The sequence below is a fragment of the Strix aluco genome, chromosome 4 (assembly GCF_031877795.1).
Source record: "Strix aluco isolate bStrAlu1 chromosome 4, bStrAlu1.hap1, whole genome shotgun sequence".
NCBI lineage: Eukaryota > Metazoa > Chordata > Aves > Strigiformes > Strigidae > Strix > Strix aluco.
The window spans coordinates 128,873,404-128,882,944 of record NC_133934.1 but is presented as its reverse complement, the minus strand read 5'-3'; the positions used below and the strand labels follow the sequence as shown (position 1 = coordinate 128,882,944).

The window sequence follows — 9,541 nt, the reverse complement described above, 5'->3', positions numbered from 1 at the left end:
AGAACAGAAAATTGTTTCCCTTTTGAATGTTTTTCCCGCCTTCAAAAATGAAGAGCGGATCCTGCCAGTTCCTGTGCATCCAACAAAGCTGGAGGGTCATTGGCTTTCCCCAACCACTGGAGGCCAGCATGCAGAAATGAGCAGCACTCTCCCAAAATCTCCTCTTGCCGATGCAGTCTGGGGCTCAGTTCCTCTCTCATCCTTCCAGATTTTGGCCCCCACAATCCTCTGGTGAATGCCACATTTCCAGTTTAGAGATTATGCCTTGAGCACTGTGCCATGCTTCTTCCGAAGAGCAGCACAGGGCTGCGGCTTCAGACGAATCGACCAGCAGTTTGTTGGCACCAAAAGTATGGACAAGCGTGAGCCTGGCACGCTGAGGATGAGCGTGGCAATCTGCGGTGTGCGGGTGGGAGTGGGCGAGCTCTCTGCAGCCGGCATCGCCAAGGGCTTCAACGCTTTTCCTGGGTTTGGACAATAAACACAGGCCTGGGAGGCTGCAGCTGGCAGGAGCATGTGGGAAGGCAAAGAAAAAAAAATCGGAACGTGCTCCCTGTGTCCCTCCAGGTGGGATGTTTTGTCTGAGGGTGCAAGGGGCACCTTGGGGCGGCCAGGGCCGCTGCTCCCCTGCCAAAATTTTGTGCCTGAGCGTTTCAGTACGCTCGGGCTGAGTCACAGTCTCATGTGGCAGAGCACTGAATCAATCCCAAATACGAGGGGACAAATGTTTGCTGTTGGAGGAAAATCTGGAGGGAAGGTGCATGTTATTAATCACACCACAGCTAAATCTTGCCCAGGGGTTGCCCAAGCCCTGGCCCTCGAGCTGCATATGCCCATGTACAGCACGTATCTCCTGCTGCCCACACGGGCAGAACTGGGGGAGCGGGAGCTGGCTGACCCCCACCCCAGGGCAGGATCCCTCCAGTGATTTCTTTGTGCTCGCCGTGCGCCCCGGGAAGCGTGTTCGAGCTCTGTGTGCACGAGCCGTGGTGTGTGGCTCCATTTTGGGGGGGTTTGGGGGTGCTTTGTGCATGCAGGCAATCCCAGCCGAGTGGGTATTTGTGCGTGTACCCACTCGGGAAGGTGTGGGGGGGTGCGTGTGCATAATCCCCAAGCCTGTCCCATGCTGGGCAGGCTGAGTGGGGAGCTGCGCACCCACGGGGGTGCCCCGGGGCGTGGGTGCCCATAAGCGTGCTTAGCATCCCCCCAGTGAGCCCAGTACCCTGGGCGGGGGGTGTCACCTGGATATCGGTGCATCCTGGCCGTGCTGGGTCCCCCCCTCGCACACCCCTCCCCCCCCCGCGCCGTTGCTGTGGGGGCACCCCTGGGTGCAGCTACCCAAGGAAGTGGGTGCCGCTGGATCTGATGCCTGATGCCCCACGCGTGGGTGCCCCAGGGGCCGCCGTGCCGCGCCGTGCCGTGCCGTGCCACGCCGTAGCGGCGGGCGGGGATGCTGCCGCCGCCGGCTCCCCCCCCCACCCCTTTCGCCGCCCGCCCCGCGCTGCCGCCGCCGCCGCCGCAGACGCAGCGCGGCTCGGAGCGCGCACGGAGCCTCCCGCAGCCCCGCCATGGCCCGGAACCGCCGGGAGAGAAGCAGCTGGGGTAGGCGGTGGGGGACGGAGTGTGTGGGGGGGGTGGAATGGCCGAGCGAGCCCGGGCGGGGCGGTCGCGAACAATGCCGGGCCTGCGGCGGCCAGAGCCCCGCCGCGGCGGAGGAGGGGAGGGGGGGGGGGGGGGCGCGCCCGGCCCCGCCTGGGCCTGGGCCCCGCCGCGGCGGGGCGGGGCGGGGCGGCGGAGGGGAAGGGGGGGGGGAGGCCGCGGCGAGGGGCTCGGCCGCCCCGGGGGGGGCTGAGGGGCCTGTGGGGCGGAGGGCCGCCCGCTCGCCTCTCCCTCCGCGGGGCCACACGGGCATCTTTTACTCCCCCCCCGCCCTTCATCCTTTCTGGGGTTTGGAGCCGGGGGTGTCCGGCTTGCCCCTCCCCTGCTGCCTGCGGTTGCTGCCTGCTGGCAGCGTGGCCGGGGAGGGGGGGTTTGGGCTGAGGGTGCCCGTTGCTCCGGGGCTTCCTCCCCGGGGTGTTGGGCGGGCGAGGCGCCCCTGGCTTGACACCGCCCTCGGCCTGGTCTGCGTGGGGCCCTGCACCCCCCGCGGGGCCGGCTGCCTCTGTGGGGAGCCCTCCGGCCACCCCGCTTCTCCTCCGGCTTGCCCTGACATCTCCTCAGGGCTGGCCACCTCCGTGGGGAGCCCAGAGGCCACCCCAACTCTCTTCTGGCCTGCCCTGATGTCCCCTCAGGGCTGGCCACCTCCGTGGGGAGCCCTTTGGCCACCCCAGTTCTCCTCCGGCTTGCCCTGATGCCCCTCGCCCCATCATTGCCATCCCCACAGCACCTGCCCCCAGCCCCGAAGCAGACTGGGGGTGTCACCTCAGCCACCACCCTGCCTCAGCTGGGGCGCAGGAGTCCCTCTCACCCCATCGCCACTGGCCTTCCCAGGCCGGTTGCCCCTGCATTTCTGGAGGCTGTAGGGCTTTGTTGGTCAGACCCTCCAGAGAGGGGCCATTTTAAATCCATCCCTGTACAAACCCCTCTTGAGCTCGGGGGAGCTGGTAGCAGCATCACCGGGGAGCGGAGCGGGGTCACGGGGAGGAGGAAGTTCTGTGGCGTCTTCCTGCAAGACTTCCCTTCTCCGGAGCCGCCTGGAGCCGCCGGCAGCTGCTTCCCCAGGGGAGCCAAAGCTGGTCCCACGGGTGAGCTGCACCGAGCGAGCAAAGGGGCTCCCGCTGCCTTTTACTCGGTGTACAACCAGGGCTGTGGCCGAGCCTGCAGCAGCCAGCGCTCAGCCATGTGTCACTTTGCCAGCTTCCACTGACACGCTGCCTGTTTTGTAGAAAATTAGGTTTTATACAGCCATTTGCTGTTACTTGAGGCTGCTGAGGAGCATAATTTGTCGTTTTCCCTGAGTTGTATCCCATGTGAACTCACTCATCAGTGCTTGCGGTATCCCGTCTCGTCAGGCAGAGCAGGTGAGCTGAGCTGTGATGTTTAGATACACAAATTACATTCTAATTTGTATAGATGAGTGTAGTATTTCCCATGGTAATGATTAACAGTTTGAGGGACACGTTTGCGGAAGCGTTTGGATAACGGAGTGTGTGATTTGAGTAAATGGAGCGGATGGTGGTCTTTCTGCAAGAGAGCGGGGAGAAAATGAGCAACCCTCGCTTGATTGGTGCCGTTTTTAACTGTGACTCTTGATGAAGGTCGTTAGACCCTTGGGTAAACTGGTGGGAAAACTTCCTGGTGAATATGCTGACATTCTCAGCTTTGTCTCACAGAGCTGTCAGTCCCATCGCTGTGTGTGTTGAGTATGGCACACACGTCCACGCGCTGGTGCTTTCCTGTCAGATCTTGATAGCATGAGAAGAAAATGCAAATGATGCCGAAACGGGTATAAATGGAGAAAACATCATCTTGGAAAGTATAGCCTTGGTCCAGCAAGACAATTAGGCACATGCCTCAATCTAAACACGCTGTTAAGCCATACTTGAGTGAAATGTGCTGTGTCTCTGATTTGACGAACTCTTCCTTAGATTCTCTGTCAGTTTTGCAAGAATCTGGAACCATCCATGGATCCAAGTGGAGCTCTGTGGGATCAGCCGCCTTCTGCTGCAAACCATCCACAGGTCAAAAACATACACTGTCTTCCACAGAGGTTTACCTAGTCTGAGAATGATCTCTTGGCACTTTGCCAGGCTGGTTGACATTTCAGGTAATAAATTACTAGGGGAAAAAAAAAAAAGCCCCCTTTAATAAAAGTGTGCATTTATACAACAGAACCTCCTTCCCCTGAAAGATGTGTTTACATCCAGTGACTGCAGCATTGTCTGGTGACATCAGTCCATGGGGTGACTATTCCACTGCTACGTTTTTCAGCCTAGCTGGCAAAGGAGGAGTCTCAGGCTTTTACTTAAACTAAGGCAGAAAGTCCTCGCTGTGTTCTAAAAATGGGCTTATGGGTCATTAAAAATACTATGCTATTTTGAAACAGATCAAACTTTGTCCTAGTTACTCCCTGGTTAGTCAGGCCTGAAAACAGGCAACTGCTTAGTGCAAACCTTCTCCTTTGTTTCATAAAAATAATTTGCTTTTTTAAAGCTCGCAGAGCAAATTGAGGTGAGCGAGTGTATGGCACCCAGAAGAAATTGCCTCTGGTCAGCTATCAAAGCTGGGTTACTGTCACATGTGTACATCCCTGAGAGCTCGTGCAGGGGTGTGTAATGCATCAAGCGTAGGATTTAGCCCTGGGCAGAAGGTCAGCCTAAGGCTGTGCATCATTTAAGGCTCTCTCACTGAACGTGCTAAGTGGTGCATAGACCTCACAACTGCTGCTAGTTGCTGGATGAATGGCTGAGGGAGCTGCAGATGTATAATTTTTTGGTAAGAGTAAGGGACCCCGCTTTTCCCAATATACAGATTGTTGGTCTAAGTCCTGAGTGGCACAGTGAAGTCCAGCCAGCTCGGTGAAGGCTTGTAGTAGGTTACACCCATGTTTTCTTGAAATTCTTTGTGCTTGGCAGTTGCAGATGCTCAGCAGCCTGCTCCCCTGTTAGAGTAAAGCCATCTCTGCTCCCGGTCACTTATTTAAACAGCACAGACTGAAACAAATTGTGTGAAATCTCTCATGTTTCCCATCCTGGCCCATGTTGTAATCGGAATGACCCACTAATCAAGAATTCAGTTTCAAAACCATGAAAGGGATTACAGAGGTTATATATAAATCCTTCTTGGTCAGGATTTTCAAACTGGACGTGAGATTCGTGAGAGGTCTTAAAGGGTCCTGATTGCCAGGGAGGGCTGAGCAACTCTTTTGGGGAGAAGGGATTCTTCTCCAGCACAGGCCAGGCTGAGATCATCAATGCCACACTTTGATGGCACATCAGTGAGTTAACCTTTTTTTTGTTTTTAACTAATAGCGCTAACATCCTTTCTGTTTGTTATTTGGTTTCTGACCTTTTATGGTGGATTTTCAGATTCCACTTACTGGCATTTCTTTGTGACTCTGCATGCTGGGATCCTCTTGAAAAGTGAAAGCTGAGATGTTTCAGACAGGTGGGCCTTTACACAAAAAGCTACTAGGTAGGAGAAGATTCACAACCAAATTACTAGCTTGTAAACGAGAAAAGAAAATGAAGTGTTGGGACTTGAAAGAAGAGACAAGACATTGCAAGCTGGAGACCCAGATCGGTAAACATGATGCTTGGTCTTTGTGCCTTTGGTTTTGAGGCAGCAGCATTGTGCAAAGAATTTGAATAACACGGTCTGATCTGTTACAGGATGAGCAGGAGCAAGATCAGCCTGCCTTTCCCCTTTTGGGGGAAGAACCGAGATGTCCTGAGCCTGCCTCGCAGCAGTGACATGGTGCCCTCGTCATGCTTCGTGTCGTGTCCACGCTGTGAGAGGCTTCGGCGTTGGCTGCCTGTCTGATTAATGGAAGGGGCAAGCAGCGTATGGAGTTGGTTGTATCTTGCTGCATTTTCTCTGTTAAGCCCATGGGTGACAAACAACATACATAAATATTGTTTAGGGCCTAGGTGATGTTCATAGGCAGCGGGCTGTGTGTTAACTCCTCTGCGCCATCAGTTGGAACCTTCTCCAGCAGGGGAGTGCATCTGGTGTGGGTATCGTCGTGCTCTGGGAGGCGTAAGATGTCCCATGGATCATCTCTGAAAGTCGCTTCAGTGTAGAGAGACCCCAGCTCCTTTGTTCCTGCCAGAAACACTCACTTTTGCTATCAATTGAAGGAAGGTTAAGTGTTACAGCAATAAAGTAACTGAACACAAATTTCCCAAATGGGGTAGAAGCTCCAGAGAAGGTGCTGAACTCTGCCAGGCCAGTAAAATGTATTTAAAGAGCTCTATATACGTAAACATTTTCTCCAGAGTGTAACTGCCTTTGATATTATATCCTAGGATTTGGTGGCACATTTACCAAACTTTATTTTCAGGCGACTGTAACAACAGAAGGGTAAAAATAATTTCATGTGATGAACTAAATGACTAAATCAAATACGGTGGTGGAGGGAGGCTGGTTGCTGACAGACTGGATGACCATGCAGAAAATGTGTGCTGGGGGTGAAGCAAGAGTTTTGGAGATGTATTCATGCAAGATGTGTTTCAGTCATTGTGTCACACCTGAGTCTGGCTAGGCTTAAATGCGCGTAAGTGAGCAGGCCCAGGGTTTGTACCTGAGAAATACATAATGGCCTTTTGGTAACGCTCTCTTACGACGGTCTTTTGACAAACACAGGAGGGAATCAGCTTCCTTTTGAGAGTTGCCCACCTTGCCTTTGAATCAATGCGTCCCGGCACGTGAACTGGCATGGACATAGCCATGTAACTGTCTAACATGACCTCAAACTTCCTGAAAATCTTCTGGAAAAACCTCAGTCTGATCAGTTTTCTTCCCAAGGTAGTTGTCTGCCTGTGTCTCCGAAGCATGCTAACAAAGAACTCAGCCTGGGAATTTTGCAGTGATAGGCATTGCTGCTTGTTTCAGAGCCAGCCAAGGCACTGTAGCTCCATGTAAGTGGTAGTAGCTGTCATCATTAAAAAGTTTCACATCGGATTTTGGCATTTGAGATGTGCCTGTTGTAACAGACAGGTTTGGTGGCCAGTAATCATCCAAGCTCTTGTTTCTGTCAGCAGTCTTTTGTGCAGGAAGGTCCCAAACCACTCGTGTTATCGGCATAATCATTCATCTCCTTGTTTCGTCTGCCAAAGGGAGAAGGGGCTGAGCTGGCCACGCTCTAGCTGAAGCGGCCGTGCTGCCAGCTGGATGACTCAGGGCTGGCGGGAAGAAGGTGCACTCTACATCTTACCACTGCTCCAAAAAAAGTCAAAGGATGAGTACTGAGCCCGGCAGCAGTAGCCACCCTTCTCAGCTCCCCACTGCGAGCATCCTGGGGTGCAGAGAAGTGGGGTGCTCGCCAGGAGCACATGGGGGCGCAGGTTGGGCAGAGGTGTTAATGCTGCCGTGCGGCTGGGGTAGAAGAGTTCACCCCAATTTTGGAGAGAATAACTTCAAAACAAAACAATGACTACTGAATGTGGCCTTTTAGCTGCCATACTTGCTTACCGAAGGACAGGGCTAATTTTTTACGTGGCAGTTCTCTTCACCTTTGTCTAAACAATGCCCTGCAGCTCCCTGGGTGGAGATGTTCATCGCAGGCTGTGTCATTTACCCATCATTTCCACAGGTATCAAGAGCCTGCCTGGCACCTTGCTTCATCTGGATGAGATGTTGGGGGATATGGTGTAGGGGAGAACTTTGTAGAGTAGGGCTGATGGTTGGACTCGATGATCCCAAGGGTCTTTTCCAACCTGAATGATTCTGTGATTCATGGCAGAGCTGTGATTACGTCTGTACATCCAGCCTGGGGATGTGCAAGTGATTTCAGGGGAGCTCGGTGGCTCTGGTTAGTGGGTGCTACTGATGGCTAGTGCCTGGCATTTCCCCTCCCCGGGTGTGGGGTCCTCTGACTCCGTAGGGGTGTCAGAAATCCCAGCAGAGGTGTGAGCAGGGGGGAGGGAGGGTTGTGTGGCTGTGTGGTCAGCTGTGCCCTGGGTGTAGGAGACGCAGGAAGGATATTAGGAAAAATTTTTCACAGAAAGAGTGGTCAGACAGTGGAATAGGCTGCCCAGGGAGGGGGTGGAGTCACCATCCCTGGATGTGTTTAAGGGTCGTTTAGATGAGGTGTTGGGGGATGTGGTGTAGGGGAGAACTTTGTAGAGTGGGGCTGATGGTTGGACTCGATGATCCCAAGGGTCTTTTCCAACCTGAACGATTCTGTGATTCTGTGATATAGAAAGGGGTGGTGAACGTGCGTGTGGTGTTAAACCCAGCTCGGGAGGTTTTCTGACCTAGGAACCCTCTGAGAGCGCAGCGCAGGCAAGGTTGCAGGGCCGTGATGGGTGGGAGAGAGGGCTTTACCCTGCTTCGTCCTCTTGAAGACACTGTCTCCCAGGAGCAGCTCAGTCTAGACACCTTATGGCAGCCCTGCGCCGAGGGAATTTGCTAACTCATAGCTGGCCAGGCCAGGCTCCCCTGGCAGTCTCAGCGCTTCGGGACACAGCTGTGCCTGGCCGTGCATCCTTTGTGCAGGATTCTGTCTGATCCTTTGTGCAGGACCGATGCCGCTTATTGCTCTACAACATCCCCTCTGCCCTGGCTGGGCAGTATGTACGCTTTGCCTCAATGCTTTATTTCTCGTTTCTCTGTCGTTAGCCGGATAAGATGCAGAGCTCTGCGCAAGCCCGTCTGGGAGAGAAGGAGAGGGATGTCTGGTGCATGCTCAAAGCGATGCTGCCTTTCCCAGCCTCCTCAGAGCCTTGGTGGTGATTGTTGGCTGGTTGTCGTGCGGCAGAGGTAGTTCAGCATGAATAGAGTGAGCAGAACTCATGTCACAGCAGCAGCCGCGCTGAATGCGATAAGTGCAAGGGAGACTGCAGCTTGGAGAGAGATGTCTTTCTTTGGCAGTGCCGTTTGTGGAGGGCAGATAAGCTTCCTGGAAGCTGAAGCTCTCTGGAGAACGTGTAGAAGGGATCAAGCCTGACTGTAAGGTCTGTTCAGTGCTTGGCTCATGGTGTCGTTGGTGGCACTGTGATATGTTTGTAATGTAAACAGCTGGGGTGAACACGGCTTCAAAAAGGATCCGCACAGCTATCGCTGCTGATCGAATTAATCCCTAGAGGGCTGCTGGTAAGCAACCTAGCCCATTCGATACAGGCTTGCTCCCTTCCAGAGAAATAACAAGTTAAAGCTTCCCATCAAGCCTCTGTTTTCTCCCCTTGGTAGTTTCTGCTTTTCCACGCCGTAGAGTAACTTGGTTCAAATACCCTCAGAATAGCAGCACCGCATGACATCTGTGTATTTTGGGGAGGGGGGATCGGGACCCAGGCTGCAGCCTCCACTTTTCATGGCCAGTGCTTGGATAGGTAAGGCTCCTGGGGTCCAGGAAAGGCTGGCAAATTGGCTTTCTCAGGGTCTGGTTAGGCAGCCTGTGCTTGCACAGATGATGGGTCACGGCTGCGTTTTGTTCTCTGGAGTGAAATGTATTTATTGTGCAAACTCGTTTAAGGAAAAAGCTGACTTTATTAGTTGGTCTCTGGAAAGCAGTTGGCGTTTCTGTGATCTGTTCTTCCATAGCTAAGGAAGAACAGGCTTAAGAAAGCACTCGCCAGAGGTGTGTTGCATAATTAGTGACGTGCAATTTCTCTAATTTATTCTTCTGTAGGAGCTTAAATACATCAGACATCGTCTGTCGGTCTGTACACAGGTGCAATGTGAAATATACTGTTTTAATTTATTTAATTTTAACCAAAAATAACTCCTAGAGCAGTCGAAGAATGCTTTTTTCCTTAGACACTAATAAAGTGAGCTCTATGTCCTGTATTATGGGGCTGCCTGCGTGAGTTGGGCCGTTTCCTTGCTGCTGTCTGACAGCCCAGTCAGTATGAATGCAAATTCTGATCTCCTTCACCTTTCC

The 9,541-nt window shown here is 53.4% G+C and overlaps 1 protein-coding gene across 4 annotated transcripts in view; it reads left to right on the top strand.

Annotated features, from left to right (window-relative positions):
* Positions 1–1,495: 1,495 nt before the first annotated feature.
* ATL1 (atlastin GTPase 1) overlaps positions 1,496–9,541 on the top strand; it is a 33,201-nt gene continuing 25,155 nt past the window's right edge. For 2 of the 4 annotated variants that reach the window (XM_074821166.1, XM_074821165.1), the window contains exon 1: positions 8,602–8,754. Coding sequence is in view for 2 of the 4 variants with exons in the window: in XM_074821162.1 (XP_074677263.1) it covers positions 3,727–3,766 (40 nt within the window). In the remaining 2 variants the exon portion in view is untranslated. Of the gene's footprint in view, positions 1,603–3,614; positions 3,767–8,601; positions 8,755–9,541 lie in introns of those variants that run through there. The other 2 variants (XM_074821163.1, XM_074821162.1) reach the window with 2 other exon arrangements.